We start from the raw sequence: 20,544 nt of genomic DNA, 5'->3' as shown, positions 1-20,544 counted from the left end.
TAGATTACTATTTATATCTATTTATGTCATGATAGACACAAATAGTAATCTATCGCAGATAAACTGTGATATTTTATTATTATTTGTAAATATTTTCAACTATTTTATATTTTAAATAATTTCCTATAAAATTAACTTGAAAAGTTATAGGAGAAAATTTGATAGGTAAAAACAATTTTTTGTTTAAAAGGAAATTAAAGAGAGAGGAAAAAAAGGTTGAAAGAAGGATCCACGTGAATAAAAATTAGTTTAGTAGATCGGTAGTTGAGTTGGGTTTGTTTCAAAAGCAGCTTAAAACTTAGGAGAGAGAAGAAAAAAAAAAAGGAAAAATAAAAGGTAAGTAATAAGAGAGGACTTCAAAGAGGCGAGACTTCCACATGAAGCCAAACCAAGAACACAATTTTCCACTGTTCCTCTTCCATTTTCTTCGCAGTCTCCATTTTTGCACTCTTAGTTATCATTATTTTTCCCAATTTATCCAAAATTAAAAATTTCTCTCCAAAAAAAATTCCCCAAAAAATTCCAATTTTCCCCGTAAACACAATTTCCCCGCCATTTGCTTTGCTTCTCTCATTTCTCTCTCTTTCTTCCTCTATCGCTAGGGCTCCATCTTCCTCTTCCCTTTTTCCTCTGTAAGCTCAGCTCCCGCTTCCCAATTCAACCTCGATTTAGCTTCCTTTCAGCTTTCTACTCTTCATGCTCTTCCTCCGTGGATCGCACTCTCGCCGGCTTTCTTCTCCATGAATTTGCCGCCGTCTGCTTCTGCTTCTGCCTCTGCCTCCGGCAACCGCGGAATCGGCTTGTCTAATACTATACACTCTGAGGTTGCTCCCTGCTTGCCTTTGCCATCGCTTCCAGTCTTCTTTGGCGCCTCCGAGCCTCAGCTCCGACTCTTCGATGAGCCGGATGGAAGCTATGCTACTTCCACGACTGATCTTCTTGCTCAGTCTAAGAAGATCGCTGATCTGCTTCGTGCTACTGATGTGTCTTACTTGTGAGTTCCGGATTTATTTTTTTCTCTATTTGGAACTTAATTCTCGTAATTCTAATTTTTGGAGTTCTTTACTTCGGTTGACTGAATTTTGGTTCGGTCGTAGTGGTTTAGGATTTCGCGGTGTTACTGTTTCTGCCTCGACGGAAATGCCTTCAGGAATTGGTTTTTTTTTTTTTTTTTTTGAAATCTGTACTTTTTGACCGTTGATTGAGGATTATTCAATCTGGCGGTTATAATTTAGTAATGCAACTAGTGTTTTGCTTTTGGAGTTTAAATTAGGCACTTTTTAAGTTGGAACTACTGTATTAATGCGAATGGCAGCACTTATAGCCTTACAATTTCAAAATTTAACTGCGCACAGAATTATCAATAGTAACCGACGAATTCGGATTAGTGAAGGTAAACGCAGTTACATTTTCTTAGACTAATTTTACTTAGTAGTAGTTGATTCAGCAGTAGAGTTGTAGGCATGCCTTTCTTTATGTCATCTTTTAATCGTGGAAGCCCGTAGGCTACTAAGCGTCACAGCTAGCTAATCACGGGAGATTTACTCTTGCCTGCCTATGGCAGAATGCTCCTGTTAAATGACTCATGCATGCCATGGTGCTTGCTCTATCTTTTCCCTCACCAAATTTAGTTATTGTAAACTACCTCAATCATCAATAAGTATTTGATATCTGTTGATTAGTTACATTACTGAATTATGCTGTACATTAACTCCTTATTTGACTTAGTGATTCCTCGTTCCTAAGGCCTTTAGGTGGCTGTTTTCTTTTTTGGCTGTCCAATATAGTTGACAAATCAATTCCATGGGCGAATCGTTTGTGTTTTGCTCGTATTCTAGCCTCTATGTGGTGTTCTTCATTCAAGTCTTTTGCTAATTATTCTATTCAAGATATTTAGTTGTATTTGAATACTTTTATTTTCTCCATTTAAGTTTTGTATTGTCTCTATTATCTTCTGATTCTCCTATGTTTTTTAGTATCGTGTGTTTTTTAGCATTAGTCTCTTTTCATTTATCAATGGAAAGTATTGTTTTTCTTTTTAGAAAAGGAAAAAAATAGTCGATCTCACTCTTCCTAAAATCTAAAAAAAAAAAGGAGTTACATGCTATAGATTTCTTTCCATGTTTTTATTTGATATTATTATTCACTTTGATGTGATTAACAGAAATCTCAGAGAAGATGCTAAGGTTCTTCAAGAAGGGTCTGTGGAGCCTTTTGAACTCTATGAGGAAGTTCTTCGCCATGATGCTGACGCCTTCAATTATACTGCTCCAGGTAAACAAAGTCTTGAAATGTTTTTCTTCCTTATTTAATGGAAATATTAGTGAGTTACGTTAACTATATCTTGTCATATTTCGGAATCTAAATTGAGTGACACAAACCATCTTATTCCATTTCTTCAAAGTAATGAAAAAGCTTTTGAATATCTTATTCTGAGCAAATTTGGTGTGATGTTGTCACTTTTTGTAATATATAAATAGCTCTATCAGTTGAGTTTATGCTTGTTGGGAGCCAGGAAGCATTGATACCATGCTTTGTGGATATTTATGTTTGAGGTGGGACCTAGGAATTCCAGAATTTCAAAGATAAGTTATCTTCTTTTAGTTTTTTTTATTACTGTGCACCATTCTGCTTCTAGGTCCTGCTCAAGCTCTAGAAATATTCTTTATAACTGTAGTCTTCTGATGTTTAAATGATTGGAAAGCTCTTCTTTGTAGGGGGCTTTCTCTACCCAGCTCCTAGATTGTCCTTGGTATTTATTTGGAATACATTCGTCCATTTTTTTTTATCCAGAAAAAAGGTTTGAGGAGTACAAGGAATTCAAAAGCTTCAGATCCAACGAGTTCCCTTCTTTTCTTAAATAAAAAAAATTATTATTTGTTTGTGCATCATGGTCTTGCAGGGATACGCATTTTAAGAGGTGTAAAATTGTAGAAGTATAATACATGTAGGAAAAAAAAGGTTATGATTAACAATGAAAATAGGAAAGTAAAAATGAAAATGATTTTAATGCTATGTTATTTAGAAATGTGCAATTTGTTCCATTATTCATATACCTTTTTATTTGATCTTATTTTACTTGGTTAACTTGTATTTCTGAAGTCAATCATTTATTTTTGAACTTACTGTCTATTGTGCTGTTCAAGTTTCTCAGGTCCTATTATGGAGCATGTCTCTAGCAGTACGGTATCTGATAGGAAAGTTTTTGATCAAAGACTACATATTAGAAGTCAAGTTGAAGGAGACTCTAGAACAACTCAAAATCATAAGCCTGAAACTATGCCTACTAATGTATGCAAGCATTAGGGTTTCCAGTCTCTTTATTTTGTTACTTGTGCTTTGCTAATCCTGGCATTTTAATTTACAGGATACACCAATATCATCTTCTAGAAAAGTCAAAGTTAAGAAGAAAGGCAGAGATGAAACTTCTTCTGTTAGAACAGATCCTTCTGAGCTTCAAGGTTCTAGACGTTCCTTGAGCTACTATATGAAAAGCTGCACTGTATTTCACCTCACAAGTTTTGTTTTCATTTTTTATGGACTCAATATTACTTTGAATATTGTAGACACCACCCTTGCGAACTTCCGTGAGTTCTTAGAAGACTTTTGTGCAAGAGCTGAAATTGTCGGTGATGATCGTGATGAATCAGAGTGGCTGGCTCTGCCTCTTACTGATCTAAGGGTGCTTGTCAATGAAATAATGTCCATACGTTCAAAGAAACTTCTTCATTTGGTTCCTCTCGATAACCTGACGAGGCTGCTGAAGGTTTTAGATAATCAGATACATAGAGCAGAAGGATTGTCTGTTGAAGAATGCGAACATGTGAGCCTGCTAATTTTGTTTTTTGGGTTTTCACTGTTCTAGCATATGTTTTGTGACTTTTCTATTCATATTCTTAATCGTTGCTCGTTCCTATGCACTTGAATTGTCTTCATGACGTAAATCAGTGATTTTCGAGTTCTTGAATCGAAGTCCATTTTCCCTTAGCCAGTTGTGTAATTGTTAATGCTATGTAAAAAGTAACTCTCCTTTATGCATTCACATTTACTTCAAATCATTGATGCATAGCTTTCAATCCTTTTGTTAGTTTAGTTATTGGAACGTAAGGTTCCATTTCTTGGTCTAATGCAATTATTTGCTTTTGATACACAGTTTTCTTCCCAACTGAGAGTTACATGATTGAAGTATAATATTCAATGTGACTAGACTGATAAGTAGATAGTTAGATGACTGAAATATAAGGGTCTTGTGATCTATAGAAACATTAATACAGACAGACTGACAGATAAAATCATGCTACAAGCTTGTTCTAAAAGCTTATATCTACTCAGGTTATTCAGTCGTCACCATGGCACCACATTCAACCAATTCTTTGTTGTATAATGCTGAAAATCTAAAGCTGTGTTCTTTCTGTGTCCCTCATATCGTTACATGATTGTAGTTGGGGCTTCTTGAGTTCAATTTAGTTGCCACACTTACTATTGTTATTTTTAATAAGAAACAATGAAGTATATTCCAAGAGAAAGAAGGTACATCCTAGGGGCCATGGTAGGGATAAACCCCTCCCACACTAGAAACAAATTGTCTTTCAATCTGTAAAATTAGAACCACCAAAGGGACCTTCAAACAAACAGAGCAAAAAATTTTCCAATGACCAAAGAACCTTATCTTTTCCTTCACTTAGCTGTACCAAATCAAGCTTTTGGACGAGAGTTTCCCACTTCCCCCTATCAAAAGTACCTCTTCTAATGTCCAAATCCCAATATTGATGTTCCATGTTCAAGTAATCTGCATTGGTCGATCCTTTTTTAGTTGAAAAATGAAGATATTCGGGAAAGATGAGCCAAGGTATGAGACTTGGTCCACGTATCCTCCCAAAACTGAATTCTTCTCATGGACCCAGCCCTGAAGTTCAAGAGTTGGGGAAAAAAAAAATTCCGTCTTTCCCGATCTCTGGTCAGAATCTGAATCTTCTAGCTTTCTTCACAGCCTTTGAGGCCTAGCGAAGATGATCCAGCCCTCAAATACTGATTTCATAAACTGAATCTTCTAGCTTTCTTCACAGCCTTTGAGGCCTAGCCAAAGATGATCCAGCCCACAAATACGGACTAAAATCAGGCCAGCCTATAAAGTCCAAAGTCTTTCACCTTGTTTTGCTTCTCTTTTTTGGGTCCACGATAGGTCTAGTTTATACCTACATCAATCATACCCTTTCCTTGAAACTCACATAAAACTTTCCATAGGTTCTCCGTAATATATATATATATATAGTATGAAATTACAAAAAGGCAATGAATGATGTGAGGAATTACATAATGCTATTCTACTGTGATATAAGATATGTAAGATCGTAATCACTAAAAAAGGAAGTGAATTTACACCATGAATGTGATGTATACTATAAAGGTACTAAAAAAATTGGGTGAATTCTGTTTCTCTGTCTTCAAAGATACGATGATTCCATTCATTCTAAATGAGCCAAAAGTAGGTTTTGATGATGGAGGTCCACAATATCGCTTTCTCATTCTTGAACGGATGGCCAATAAGAAGTATATTCAAGAGGATGAAAGGGCCTTTAGGGAAAGCCACTTGCTAGTTGAAGCATGATAAGATTCTCCTCCAAAAAGATTGATCATAGTCACAAAATATCAATATGTGTATAATGGATTCTCCACATTGGTGACATAGAACACACCAGCTCGAGGCAAACACGATCCAAGGGGTCTTTTTGATAAGAACATCAGTCATATTAATGCTACCATGACTGACCTCCCAAAAGAAGAACCATATCTTTTTGGGAATTGGACCTCTCCAATATTCTTATATAGGGTAGCAAGGTGATGAGTGAGCGGTTTCGATGTAAATTGACCAAATTTGTCCAAATTTCATCTCCATGTGTCATCCACCTTGGGGCTATTAGGGAGCAATAGTATTGTGGACAGTATGGACCATTCAATAATCTCAACTTCATTAAGGTTGCGTATCAATCCAAGGCCCCATGCTTCATAATCAGATTTCCAACAGTGCAATGGAGGTCTCTTTTTGACTGGATAGAGAAAATAATCTAGAAAAAGCGTTCTTGTGGGGAAAGGCTCCAATCCCAAATGTCAATCCAAAAGATGTGTTTGCACCATAGCCGATAACATGAACAATATTGTCATGTAGGTGATCACTTTGTTTTTGCGATGTAAGTCCAAGGGCCTTTTGATTGTTAAAGAATCTGCTTTCTGGTTGTTTTGTTGGGGGGTGGCGCACCTCCAAAGGACATCTTTCTCAAAATGATATATCCATACCCACTTTACCAAAAGAATTGTGTTCCTCTCCAGATCAGTCAAGTTGAGACCCCCTTCAGATGTAGGGGTTGAACTTTTTGCCATTTAATTGAGTGAATACCTCTTTTGTCATTATGCCCATTCCAAAGGAAGTTCCTGTAAAGCTTCTCAATTCGGTCAACTGCCTTGGAGGATATCTTACATAGAGAGAGGAAATATGTGGGAAGATTGCTTAGGAGCTGCTTGGATCAAAATGAGCCGACCACCTTTGAAAATATATGTATGCTTAAATGGTAAACCCTTCTCATATACTCTTTGGAGCCCATCATTGAGAAGGTTGAGAGGTGCCTTAATAGTTGGAGTGGTACATATAGGTCCTCCTTAATATTATCCCAGGCTCCTTGATCCTGGAGAGAAGCCATGGTGCAAAGCCATCAAGCCAGGGAATTTATTCCTGTCAAAACCAAAAATCACCTTATGAATTTCCTCAGGACTGAAAGGTGCCTCCAACTCCTCTCTACCCCAAATAGAAATGGGATTCCCATCCATCCTTTCTACGATAGGTCCAGGAATAAGGAGGTAGAGCATAAAGATTCTCCTCAATCTCTATATCCTCCCTCATCATCTCTCTATTTTCTCGGGTAAATCTCCTAAGCCATTTGAGTAGAAGGGCAGTGTTCTTTTGTTGAAATGCCCCAATCCCTAAACCTCCAATGGTAGAGGAAGAGAAGCTTTCTCCCATTCACAAGGTGTCTACAAGAACCATGGGTTGTCCCCCTTCCAGAAGATGATCCATATCAATTTTTCAATCTCATTTGTAACTCCCTTATGGACTTTTAGGATAGAGAAGTAGCAGAGCAGAAGGTTGTAAAACGACCACCTTTAGAGATAGTTAAGCCACTCCATTTATCAATCTTCTTTCTTATCATAGGTTCTCAAAACAATTCCACACCCCCCACACCCACCCTCCCAACCCCCCCAACCCCCACAAAAAAATTACAACCCAAAGAAATGCCCAAGTATGAGAAAGGGGAAGTCTTACTTCCCAGAACCTTGGCACTGGAGGTGCAAGGGAAAACTGAAAAACCCCAAAAACCAAAGGGACCGAAACTGCAATCAATTTTGGTTGTGGGTTTGGTGTTGGGTTGACCGAAAATAATTGAACCTATTGAATATCTATATATACTATAAAATTCGATTATATATACTGTTATTGTGATATCAGAATACCGAAGAATCTCGTTTATTCTATACACTAGAGTTTAATATATATAGACATACATGAAAGCCGTAGACCATAGTGAAAAGACAATGAAGGACAAGAAACTAATAAGCTCCTCTATTTACATATATACTTTAACACTCCCCCTCAAGCTGGTGCATATATGCTGATCATACCTAGCTTGTCGCATGTCTAGTAGACACCAAACCAAGATAGGTGGCCCCGTTGGCTAGAGTAGTGATTGCAAAATCCCAGAGCGTGTGTTCAATCCTGGGGTAGCACAATTTTATTTTGTGATATTTACCATACATGTGTGCCACCAGCTTCCTTAACTCATCCTTGGGCTTGGACCCAATAAATCAAAGTTGACTCTTGGCCCACTTGAGACCCATACCAGTCATGCTTGGACTAAAGACTATTCTGAACCGACAGACCGAACTGATTAAACTTTTGTTTAATTGTTTTGGTCAAAATATCTAGGCGGTTTGGCACGGTTCCTCAATGTTCTGTAGAATTTCTGGTGGTTCGGCTTCAGTTGAACACTCAAACTGAGCCGAACTGAATTATTACACCCCTACTTGGCAGTATTCATCAACTATTCATCTTCAATATTTATGCCAATAACTGAAGTTTTAGCCAGATTTTAGGGAGAGTCCAATTGCTAAAAGGAAGATATTGATAGCCTGCCACCAATTTGCAAGAAAATCATCTTGAGCTCGGCAAAATATAAAAGTGTCATCAGGGTATTGTGAATATGAGATTTCAATCTCCTCTCTTCCAGCCATAAAACCCTTTTAGTCATTGAAATTTACATTTTTGGGTCCACATTCCCTGCTCTTTCAAAGTCAGTTCCATAAATTTAGCTCTTTCAAAGTCAGGACTCTAGCTAGTGCCCTCTCGTAGAATAAAGGGTTTCAAATTTCCCCTTCAGCATAACTCACGATCCTGAACTCCCACAACCAGTTGCCTCCCCATACCATCGAGAAACCAAATTCACAATTCATGCTTCCTCTTGCCAACCTGAGCATTGGTCAATTGGTTAAGAAATATATCTTTTGAGTCATTGACCTCACATGTTGAATTAAAAAAAAATCCACTTTTCTCCTTTTGATATCCCCAAGATCCGAAACATCCCACTCCTTAAAGAACTCCTTTTTTAAGCTCTAGGCACCTTAATTCTTGCAGATTGTTGATTTGTATTCCTCCTACCTACAATTCAGAGAAAAAAAGAACCTTGTTGGAGTAGTTTTGCAATTCCTTCGGTGCAAGACTCTTTAAAATTGAACATGAAATGTTCTGTTGAAATCTAGAACAGAACTCATGTTTTTATTAAAGAAAACATGAGTTCTGTTCTAGATCATTTGACTTATATTTGGATGTTTGACACGATCCTTATATTCGTTTGTTTTTCAAAGCAGAAGGCACAGTCTGCAGTTAGAAGGTCCTTAATCCTCCTTGCTTGGCTAGATGACCATAATCACAATCAAGTTGAAGAAGGGCATAGGTGTTTTTTTTTTTTTTTTTGGTTAAAAAAAAGGAAGATTTTAAGAAGGGCAGCTTTTTTAAAGCAAAATTATTAGAAAAAAGGGTGTGGTCAAGTCTAGCCTTAATTGTGTAAGTGCATTTTCTTTTTGTTTGGGGGTCAGCAGATGTGGAATCGATCTACATCCTTGTGTGGGTTGATGAAAAATCTTCCTCTGCCTGTTTGTGTTTTTTTGGTTCTTATGCAGTTGAATTTTCCTACAAAAATTGTACAACAATTGAATTTGGTGCTGTAATGGTAGAGGAACTGTTTTTGGTATGAAACATGTGTGCAAGGTGGAAGTAATTATTGTTTTCTTTTTTGTGGGAACTGGTGCTGATGTTGTTTCCTTTTTTTCTTGTCATCATTGTTGTTGAACAACCAGCTTCTGCTCTGCTTGGTTTCGGCCTTTACATTATAATTTCCTGATCTTCATTCAGATTTCTTTTTCCCATCATATTTCAGTTAGATTCAGATGCAGTTGAAACCATCTTTTGTGCTTTGGAGTCCATACATGCATCTCTGACTATAATGGCTCATGACCAAATGCCAAAGTTGCTTTACAAAGAAGAGGTTTGTTCTTTTAGTTGCTGGTGTTTGTCTTATACTGATTAGCATTCTGTCGAGTATCAAGTAATTTGCTCACACTGGCGTTCATTGTTATAAAAAGTTTTAAAAGTGTACAGTTAAATGTGCTTCACACTTAAGCTACATCAGGGTCTTCAATTTGTTGAGAGTGCATCTCTCTTTGAATTTGGCACTTTTTGTCCGATAGACTAAAGAAAGGAAAATTTGAACAAATTTTTTGCTCAACCAGAATCTTGCATGCCTTCTCTCTCTCCGATAGATGTGGACTTGGAGGAACATGGAAATAAGATTAAACTAGCTAGGAAAGTATGGAGAGCTATGAGTCTAAATGATGGATGGGAGATATAGAGATGAGAACTTATTTGGTGATGACGGGTTTTAATTTTTAGGCATTTGCTATGTGATTTTGTGTTTGATCTTAAACTTTGTTTGCCTCTAAAAATTAGTCCTTTATTTTCACTATCTCAGACTTCCCACTAATTTCTAATATAAAATCTATATATGTGAATTGAACCTTGTGGGTTTTATTTATTGGAGCTCTTTTTTATTTTTTATTTTAACTTTTTAAAATTGCACTTAAGTCCCCGGAAGGACTATTTCGCTTCAGTGCACTTCATGCTGTAAGAATTGTTGCTGATGATGTATGTAATTCATTGAAGATTGTTGATTAACCAGTTTTTCCCCGCTATCTCTATCAGATCATCGAGAGAATTCTGGAGTTCTCCCGACGTCACATAATGGATATTATGTGTGCTTATGATCCTTCATATCGTGCATTGCATAAAGCCAGTGAAAATGGTGTGTTCGAAGGTCAGTAGTTTAATCTAGATTCATTTTGTCCCCTAAAAAATTGGATAGAGAATTATAAAATATTGAACTTGGATGAAGAATTTTTGAAGAATGAATTTGGACGGAGAATTATAAAAGATTTTTCAAGGAGTTCTTTGGATTCAGATCATTGGAGTAGAATTCATTTTGTGGGGTTTCCTTAATTCTTTGAACTTATTTACCACGGACTTTGCACTTAATAGAATATTGATCATGTTCCTTTTTCTTTTTATTTTTCTAAACACACTATGTTTCAAACTTTGTATCATATGTTTTTATGGCAATGTTGAGCTGATGTATATTGTTTGAAGTACTGCTGGTGCAACATGTTCGAAGTCTCTAATTGTAATCTTATCTTTTGCTTCTGAAATTAAATAAAGGGTCTTGAATACTTTGTTAACTACTCTCATTATTATATTCAGATATTAGTTTGAATTGGTGTGCCTTTATTTTCTCTGTTTAATAATGTTAATCCTTTGATGTATTTTCCTTTAAAACATGTTTTCTATATTTTTGAGCATTAGACTCTTTTTCATTGTATCAATGAAAGGTCTTGTTTCCTTATTAAAAAAAAAATACTTTGTTAACTATCTTACAGATGAACTTTGATCCTCCTTGTACATTTTTTTTTATTCTCCAGTAAATGAAGATGAAGAACTTGATGGCGACTATGGTTCATCGACTAAGAAACGTCGTGCTGTTAAGACTACTAAAATCAGGAAGCCTGCATCCAACAAGTGTGCCTATCATATTTTGTCCCTTTAACATTGAACATTATAATGAGTTTAAGAATTCGAATGATAATACATGTATTGTTTTGCTTTGACAGGGTATCTACTGCTGTTAATACTATTCTTCAGAAGATGTGCACCATTGTCGGTTTACTTAAGGATTTGTTGTTGATAGAGAGATTACCAGATAGCTGTATTCTTCAATTAGTGAAGACAAGCTTTTCTACTTTTTTGGTGGATAATATTCAGCTCTTGCAACTTAAGGCAATTGGTTTAATTTGTGGGGTAGGGATTTCTGCTTCTTTTCTATAAGAAATGTTGTGTTACTTTGTCTATGTTTTACATGGACCGTAATGCAATTGGTTGCTACCATTTTAAATCTTCTGATGATTCATTCAAACTTGGTGCAGATATTTTATTCATATACACAACATCGAAACTATTTGATAGATGAATTAGTTCAGATGCTCTTCAAATTACCATCCACGAAGCGAGCTTTAAGAGCTTATCATCTACCTGAAGAAGAACAACGTCAAATTCAAATGATTACTGCCCTATTGATTCAATTAGTACATTATAGTGCAAACCTCCCTGAAGCTTTGAGGCAAGCATCAGATAGTAATTCCATCTTTGAAGTTTCAGTTGACAGTAGTTGCCCTACCAAATGCCATGAAGCAGCTACAGAAGCTTGCTGTCTTTTCTGGACTCGTGTACTTCAGCGCTTTGCTAATGTGAAGACTCAAGATGCATCTGAAGTGAAAGTAATGATGGAAAATATGGTTTTGGATCTACTCACAACATTGAATTTACCTGAATATCCTGCATCAGCTCCTATTTTGGAGGTAGTGCTATCTTTCAGTTCTAATTTTTTATAATTGAAAAAGACTGATTCTTTTTTTATAATATCATTCCTCCTAAGGCATATCCATTTTCAGGTTCTTTGTGTGTTATTACTTCAGAATGCCGGACTGAAATCTAAAGATATATCTGCTCGTTCAATGGCCATTGACTTTCTCGGCATGATTGCTGCAAGGTTGAAACGTGATGCTGTCATATGTGCCACCGACAAGTATTGGATATTGCAAGAGTTGGGCGATAAAGAGGATGATGCTGATCAGGGTTACTCTAAAGACGTCTGTTCAATATGCTTGGATGGCAGGGTGGAAAAGTATATCCTGGTCTGTCAAGGTTGTCAGAGGTTATTTCATGCGGATTGCATGGGAGGAAGGGAAAACGAAGTTCCTAACCGGGGCTGGAACTGTCAAATTTGTCACTCCAGAAAACAACTTCTAGTATTACAATCATATTGCAAATCCCAATGTAAGAATGATAGTGAAAAGCGGAAAGATCGGTCAGATAAAGGTTCCAAAGTTTCGTGGCTTGTTTCCAACATTGAAATTGTTCAGCAGTTGCTTCTGAATTATCTCCAGGAAGTTGGTCCCGCAGATGATCTTCATCTATTTGTTCGCTGGTTTGTATGGTTTTGACCTCCTTATTTTGTGATTTTATTTTTAAATTTCTTGTTAGAGTCTTGCTGTCATTCTGATATGAATGCACATATTGTAGGTTCTATCTCTGCCTGTGGTACAAAGATGATCCAAAATCTGAGCAGAAATTTATTTACTATCTCTCTAGACTGAAATCTATGGCAATAGTGAGGGATGGTGGCAATACTTCCTCTTTATTGACTAGGGATTCAGTTAAAAAAATTACTCTTGCACTAGGACAAAATAATTCTTTCTCTAGAGGTTTTGATAAGATTCTTCACATGCTTCTGGTTAGTAAACTATTTTTTGTTGATTTAATGTATAGATGTGACTGAAACTCTCATAACATAATTGTCCTCATTCAGGCAAGTTTAAGGGAAAATTCTCCAGTAATTAGGGCCAAGGCTTTACGAGCGGTGACACTCTTCCCCCTTCTTTTGATTTGTTATAATTTTAACAACACATTGTATTTTAAACTGTACTGTTTTATCTGATTTAATGAAGCAGGTCAGTATAATAGTTGAAGCTGATCCAGAGGTATTGGGAGACAAACGTGTGCAATTGGCTGTGGAAGGAAGGTTTTGTGATTCTGCAATATCTGTCAGGGAAGCAGCTTTGGAACTTGTTGGCAGACATATTGCCTCACATCCTGATCTTGGGTTCAAGGTCTGTAAATGCATGCTCTAATTCTCATTTTGTGCCACGATTATCTTTAGTCTCTCATTCCCATTTCTCCCAACAATGTGTTTGATTTTGCAGTATTTTGAAAAGATCGCTGAGAGAATCAAAGATACTGGAGTTAGTGTGAGGAAACGAGCCATCAAAATCATTCGAGATATGTGCACGTCAAATGCAAATTTCTCAGAATTTACAAGGGCGTGCATAGAGATCATTTCCCGAGTTGGTGATGATGAATCGAGTATTCAGGTAGTTCTAAATCAAATGCATTTCGTCATGACTCCTCTCCTTAAATTTAAGTTTCATTTGGTGTTCATCACCTAGGCAATAGGAGCCTAGTTTTTAAACTCTGAAGTCTTTCTGTAGCAAGACAGGAGAAGCTATAATATGATTGCATATTCCTGCGAATCCTCTCCTTTTCAACAATGTTTCACATAACATTCTTACTGCATAATGTGCTATCAATATTACAGCAATTGATTGGAATGAACCAGACCTCGATTCTCTTGTTCTGTGCTTTTGAACATGCATTTGATAGTCAAGAGAATTGAAGTTTTCCAAGTTCTAATGTGTTTGGGTATTCCTTTTCTTTAATGCTATAACTAAGTTTCTTCAATAATGTTTTTTTTTCCTGATAATAGCATTCATTAAAATGCTTATATTGTTCAGCTGTCCAATCGATTAATATCAAATGAAAGAGAGATCCACTAGGACAAAATTGCGGTGGATGCAATAGATGATGAATACATGGTTTTGTTTTTGCCATTTTTTCATCTTTTATTTTTATACAATGAATGTTCACTTCGAGTCAAATTCAAACACTTCATTTGATTATATGAATAATCTGAACCTATTTTTCATTTTAAATGCTGTCAATTGTCAATCTATATTTAAATGCATCATAGTGAAATTCCTGTTTTCTACCCCCACAAAAAAAAGGCTAATACCTTTTAACATTTTGCAAATTTATACCTCTATGCCGGATTTTATTATATTAGTTGATGTTTTGGAACAACTTCTGACTACAGAAGCAGATACAAGATGCAAGGTTTTATTTTATTATTGTTATTTTTTTAATTTTTGAATAAACTACAAAATTTCCTTTTACTAAAGTATTGAATGCTTAAAACTGATAATTACTCCTAGTTGGAAACCCTTTCTTTAGTGGGGTTTTTGTGGGCTTTTTTTTTTATGCCCTTGTATTCTTTCGATTTTTTCTCAATGAAAGCAGTTGTTTCCGTAAAAAAAAGGGTATTGAATGATTAAAACTTATCTGAAAATGATTCTCTTGTTTGATTCCGAGAAATCTGATGTATTTATGGTATGATACATAGGAATTTGCAAGATAAGACATTTTATGAGTTCTGGTTTGATAGACTTCTGTTTACAAACTCAGTACTTTGGAGAATACTGCTTTATTCCATCAAAGTCCTTACTTCACGTCTATTGAATTGAGCCACAAAAAGATACATTTGCTAAAGTAAGAGATGCGTAAACCTGATTTATAAAAGAAATATTCTCTGGTTGGAATCCAATTAAATTGACTTCTTTTAATATGTATGATGGGATTTTATTTGCAAGACATTTTTTTACGTGTTCTTGCTTGAACCTTGAGGAACCTAGTTCTTTATCTCTGTTTCATTAGATTTTTTTTGTTGATTTTATTTATTTTTAATATTTCACATCTATTATTGAATTTTGGAACAAAGATTTTTTTTACTGAAGTAGGAGGTGCCACAAAGTGATATATATGAAAGTTGTTTTTTTAACCGAGCATCTGACTTTTTTCCTTTTTTTACTTATGATTTGTAGGATCTTGTTTGTAAGACATTCTATGAGTTCTGGTTTGAGGAGCCTTCCAGTTCACAAACTCAGTTCTTTGGAGATGATAGCTCTGTTCCATTAGAGATAGCCAAGAAAACTGAGCAAATTGTTGAAGTATTGAGGAAAATGCCAAATCATCACCTTCTTGTGACTGTTATTAAGAGAAACTTAGCCCTTGATTTTTTCCCACAATCAACTAAGGCTGTTGGTATCAACCCTGTTTCCCTCACGTCAGTTCGGAAGCGATGCGAGTTGATGTGTAAGTGCTTACTGGAAAGGATATTGCAGGTAATACTGTTGCTTCCCCGTTCCTTTAATTGCTGATTCCTTAACGGTTTTTTTATTTTAAATTTATTATTATTATTATTATTTTTAAATAGATGATATGCATAGAAAGTTACTTCTCAGGTGGAGGAACGAAGTAACATGGACACAGAAGTGCGTGCACTTCCATATGTATTGGTCTTGCATGCCTTTTGTGTTGTGGATCCAATGCTCTGTGCACCTGCATCCAACCCATCCCAGTTTGTGGTTACTCTCCAACCTTACCTCAAGAGCCAGGTTATCTGCTGTTCATTTCATTTTTGAATAAGGAATATTTATTTTGCAAATTAATTTGGATCTACGGGAATATTTTCTTGTCTTATTAATTTAAGGGAGTCTGATGTTCAGGTGGTCTAGGTCTGCCTCTTTTTAATTTTCTTCCGCAAATCTAGACATCAGATATTAAGTCTATCTATTTCTCATGCAAGCGACATTTTTTTCATGTTCATGTCCTAAACTCAGAAGTGAATGTGGAAATGCCTACTCCTTAACTTGGGTTATATTGTTGTTAGGTTGACAATCGAGTGGTTGCCCAGTTACTCGAGAGTATCATATTCATAATTGATGCAGTCTTGCCCTTGCTACGAAAATTATCTACAAATGTTGCTGAAGATCTAGAGCAAGACTTGAAACATATGATTGTTCGGCACTCCTTCTTGACAGTTGTACATGCTTGCATCAAGTACTTATTTTCTTTACTTGTACTTTTCTCTTATTTTCACCCAACATATTTTTGCATAACAAAGCGTTGTGTAGTTATATACTTATCTTACCTTGCTCATAATTGGACTGTGTAGTTTCAGCTTTATTTGCAATCTCGGTTTTCTTGAGGAACTGATTTTTTCCCCCTAACCACAGGTGCCTTTGCTCTTTGAGTAAGATAGCAGGTAAAGGTGCATGGGTTGTTGAGTATCTTATTCAGATGTTTTTTAAACGCTTGGATTCTCAAGGGGTTGATAACAAACAGGTTAGGTTTTTTAAATTCTTAATTATATTGTTATGTTTCTTGTGAGCAACAAGAAAAGCATACAGTCTAGAGAGAAAGGTTTGGAATCTTGATTATTGGTTATGATTTATGCTTGTGACGAGATTTCTTGATTTTAATTTAAGCTCTCCTTGCGGGTCTCTCTATATGAGCTATTAAATTAAGTACCTCACAAAACTGACTTATTTTTTTAGGCCCTTATAGTTTTCTCCCCGTATATACTTTCTTGTCAAGGGCTAGTTCCCTGCTAGGTCTATTAAAGTAACTTGGGATGAAATTCAGGATCTGTCGCATTGGGACTGTAGATTGAATGGTTGAGATTGGAGTGTTGTTAGTTATTCCTGCATTTCCGTTGCTCTTCCTTGTCACCCTTCTGTATTTGACTGCCGTCTATATTGGTTATTGCATTTATTGCATATTTTAATTAAATTATCTTATAACTCTTCTGTTATATGTGATACTTTGCCTATCAAAACAAGTTTTATGAAGTTCGTTGGTACAGCGATTTTATATGTATGTATAGATATTTTTACATACAAGATAATAGTTATATAAATTTAGATTATGAAATTGCAGCTGGTCGGACGTTCACTCTTCTGTCTCGGATTACTTATTCGCTATGGTAGTCCTTTGTTGAGCAATTCCAGCAACAAGAATGTCGACATTGCAAAGAGCCTCAGCTTGTTGAAGATGTACTTGCAGACGGAAGATTTGGTTATTAGGGTTAGAGCACTGCAGGTATCCTCTCACTTGTTATTTTCTCTTGGATTACTTCTTTTTCTGTTTGCGTATTGAGGCATTCTAATTCTGTATACATTTTTGTAGGCTTTGGGATTTGTTCTTATTGCAAGGCCTGAATTTATGCTTGAAGAAGATGTTGGGAAAATTGTAGAGGAATCATTGTCATCTGGTTCTGATGTTCGTCTTAAGGTGAGTGAATAATGTCCTTTGGCTTTCCTCCACTGTTATGGGATGATTGAATTATTTCTCTGGGCAGATGCAAGCATTGCAAAATATGTATGATTACCTTCTTGATGCGGAAAGTCAAATGGGAATAGATGAACCTGGTGATGGAGCTGGCCCCGATAATGGGGAGGGTGGCCAAAGTGTACCCGTTGCTGCTGGTGCCGGAGACACCAACATATGTGGTGGTATTGTTCAGTTGTATTGGGAAAGGATTCTGGGACGAAGCTTAGATTTAAATGGCCAAGTTCGTCAAACTGCCCTGAAGGTAAAAAGCCTGGTCGGTTGCATTTTCATGTTCTGGGTTATAAATAATTACGTTTACTAGAAAGCTGCCTGTGACAACCATCTTAACATGGATGGCTGATTTAATGTTCATGTTTTTCGTAGCCCAAGTGAGAAACTGAGAAGATCTTTGGATATCAGTTTTTGTTCTATAAGACAGCATCTGTTGTCATTAATGTGTTCAACCATTTGTTCATTTTCCTGCACCGCGCCTATTTTAATTATTTGGTTCATTGAGCATTGTCGTTTTGCTATCTTTTTTCAATATACAGATTGTGGAAGTGGTACTTCGCCAAGGTCTTGTCCATCCGATTACTTGTGTTCCATATCTTATCGCACTTGAAACAGACCCCACTGAGGCAAATGCAAAGCTGGCTCACCACTTATTGATGAATATGAATGAGAAGTAATCTCCCCTACATTTAACTTATTAAGTTATAGCTATGCAATATAACTAATGCGTCCTGTTTCAGGTACCCAACATTTTTTGAAAGCCGGCTGGGGGATGGTCTTCAAATGTCATTCATTTTCATCCAAACTATCAGCCATGGTTCTGACAATGCAAATAAAAAAATTCAATCGAAGGGCTCTAGCAATTTGAAAAGTAGATCCGATGGTTGTTCGTTGACTCAAGCAAGACTTGGAGTTTCTCGAATTTACAAGCTCATACGAGGAAACCGAGTTTCAAGGAACAATTTTATATCCTCCATTGTGCGAAAGTTCGACAACCCACGGCTGAATGACTCAATGATACCTTTCCTTATGTGAGTTCAAATCAAATCCATTCATTTTCCCCACTTCAATATGATATCTTGGTTAAAATGGCTTTAATTCTTCCTTTTTTTGCAGGTACTGTGCAGAAATACTTGCATTGTTACCGTTTACATTCCCCGATGAGCCCTTGTACTTGATTCATGCTATTAATCGAATAATACAAGTAAGAGGTGGATCACTTCAAGAAGAGATCAAAGCGTTTGGTATTCATTTGTTACAACGGAATACGCCGTATATTATGTACGAAAATGGAATGATTCAGCCTCCACAACCTGGGCAATTTTCTGATAATATAATTTCATCAGATATGAATGGGTCAGTGGAGCTTGATCAATCTCGTCCATTTTGTGATTTTACGTCGATGGATCTGAATCAGCAAATTCCACCTGAGTCAGTTGCCCATCATGAATTGAGTAATAATAATACAACATTGGAGGGAAAACTCCATAACATTTCCTCGATGGATGCATGTAGTATCTCAAAAGACGATCTTCAGAAGATTCAGGTGATTTCAAACAGCTGGTTTAATCATATTTAGTCTATCTTTAATTATATTTAGTCTATCTGTCAAAAGTTGCTTTATTAGGCTGCAATACGCTTTTGTCTGCATGTTTTGTATAAAATTAATTGAAATATACATCTTTTAATAGTACATTTTGGTCAAGTTGGGAGAGATTTTGAGATGGTTCAAATCAAGTTCAAAGTCACTCTCAAACATGTCTTCAACCATTCAAAATCAATTTAATATTAGGTTTACTTTTGAATGATTAAAACATTTCAAAATCGATCCTGAATTTTTTTTTTTTTCCTTTGGTATCTTGTTTCTTCCTTTTACTTCAATTGTTCTTAGTTCATCTGTTAAAACCACCATTGCAGACTATGAGCCTGGCAGCTATTGCACTGCAACTTCTTCTGAAACTAAAGAGACATCTAAAAATCGTGTACAGCCTGAACGATGCTCGATGCCAGGTATATATATGCTTGTCAAGGTTTTTATTCACAAACTAGACAAAACAATTCAACTAGTGTTCTTTTCCTGATATTAGTCATTCAATCCCAATGAACCATCAAAACCTGGGGAGTTTCTGTCGAAGCAGAATGTTCCTTTCGACATCAGCGAAACATGCACAACTTTGCCAACATCTTATCAAGAGTTTATGCAAAGATACCAGGTGCGATCCAATCTCGTATCTCGCGTCCTCTTTTCTCCACTAGAAAAAAAATCTTTTTCCTTTTCCATGGTTCCATCTATTCTGTGTCATCTTTTAATTTGTACCATTAACTCCATAGGATTTCAAGAACACTCTTAGGGACGACGCATTTGATTACTCCACTTACACCGCAAATATTAAAAGAAAGCGTCCTACAGTAAGAAAAGGACGGAAGCCTACAATGGGTGGCAACGACGAGGATATTGACGAAGACGAGGATTGGAGCGGAGGCAGGAGGTTGAGTAACAGTGGGAGGAAAGGTAGCTATAGCACCAGAGCAAGTAGGCAACGATGATGATAGGTGTAAGTAAAATTGTAATATGCATAGTTTTAGGCTAACTTGTACATTAATCAAGTGAAATAGAATAGAGAGAGAGAGGATAGAATGATAGGGATGGAAATTGAAAGAAAAAAAAAAAGAGGTGGGGGTTAGGTAATCAATATGGAAACAGCCAATAGAAAAGTTATGGAGAGCCAGTTTTTCTGTAGTTGTTTCCATCTTGTAATTTGTTTTATTTTTGGGTAATATATATTGGTTGCATTCATTTGTTAATGGAAAATCCAACTTTCATTGCGCATTAGATTCCATTCCCATAATTTTGGTTAGGAAATTTGTTTCTAATTGGAATGCTGCATATGGCATCTAACAAATAATGCCCTTTCGGATGTAAATTTTGGAATGCAACTTATTAGTGATGAAGATAGATGTCTCTCTTCAGGTGTTGTAAAAAATCTCAGTTTCTTCTGTCCTTTTCTTAACATTAACTTTAGTTTCCGTCATTTTCTTATTGTTTCTCTTTTCTCATTTCTTTATGATCGGGCTTTGCTGTGATTTAAATATTCATTTCT

General features: G+C 36.2%; 1 protein-coding gene across 2 annotated transcripts; it reads left to right on the top strand.

Moving 5' to 3' along the window:
• Nucleotides 1-377: 377 nt before the first annotated feature.
• Nucleotides 378-20,276, top strand: LOC120072060 (sister chromatid cohesion protein SCC2). Of its 2 annotated transcripts, none has more exons than XM_039024481.1 (28): nucleotides 378-994; nucleotides 2,165-2,274; nucleotides 3,155-3,291; nucleotides 3,368-3,461; nucleotides 3,567-3,823; nucleotides 9,483-9,590; nucleotides 10,304-10,415; nucleotides 11,074-11,170; nucleotides 11,263-11,449; nucleotides 11,575-12,006; nucleotides 12,100-12,635; nucleotides 12,731-12,941; nucleotides 13,017-13,067; nucleotides 13,159-13,317; nucleotides 13,411-13,578; nucleotides 15,142-15,441; nucleotides 15,562-15,714; nucleotides 15,990-16,159; nucleotides 16,336-16,444; nucleotides 17,039-17,200; nucleotides 17,288-17,392; nucleotides 17,460-17,693; nucleotides 17,983-18,116; nucleotides 18,184-18,474; nucleotides 18,560-18,989; nucleotides 19,361-19,453; nucleotides 19,531-19,656; nucleotides 19,775-20,276. In XM_039024481.1, exons 1-28 carry the CDS (start codon nucleotides 741-743, stop codon nucleotides 19,988-19,990), a joined length of 5,436 nt encoding a protein of 1,811 aa, XP_038880409.1. In that variant the 5' UTR covers nucleotides 378-740; the 3' UTR covers nucleotides 19,991-20,276. The 2 variants fall into 2 exon arrangements, with proteins under 2 accessions (XP_038880409.1, XP_038880414.1); XM_039024486.1 differs by having other exon boundaries at nucleotides 977-994; nucleotides 3,147-3,291.
• The last annotated feature ends 268 nt before the right edge of the window (nucleotides 20,277-20,544 follow it).

This window comes from Benincasa hispida, chromosome 1 (assembly GCF_009727055.1).
Source record: "Benincasa hispida cultivar B227 chromosome 1, ASM972705v1, whole genome shotgun sequence".
NCBI classification, from domain to species: Eukaryota; Viridiplantae; Streptophyta; class Magnoliopsida; order Cucurbitales; family Cucurbitaceae; genus Benincasa; species Benincasa hispida.
The sequence above is the reverse complement of the archived record's forward strand: the minus strand, read 5'-3'. Positions and strand labels throughout refer to the sequence as shown.

Excerpts from the sequence above, each read along its gene's own strand:
- LOC120072060 (XM_039024481.1), top strand. The coding sequence starts at position 741 with ATGAATTTGCCGCCGTCTGCTTCTGCTTCTGCCTCTGCCTCCGGCAAC. Across the intron at positions 3,292-3,367 it reads CTGAAACTATGCCTACTAAT|GATACACCAATATCATCTTC; the intron begins GTATGCAAGCAT and ends TTTAATTTACAG. Across the intron at positions 17,393-17,459 it reads GTTCTGATGTTCGTCTTAAG|ATGCAAGCATTGCAAAATAT; the intron begins GTGAGTGAATAA and ends TTCTCTGGGCAG.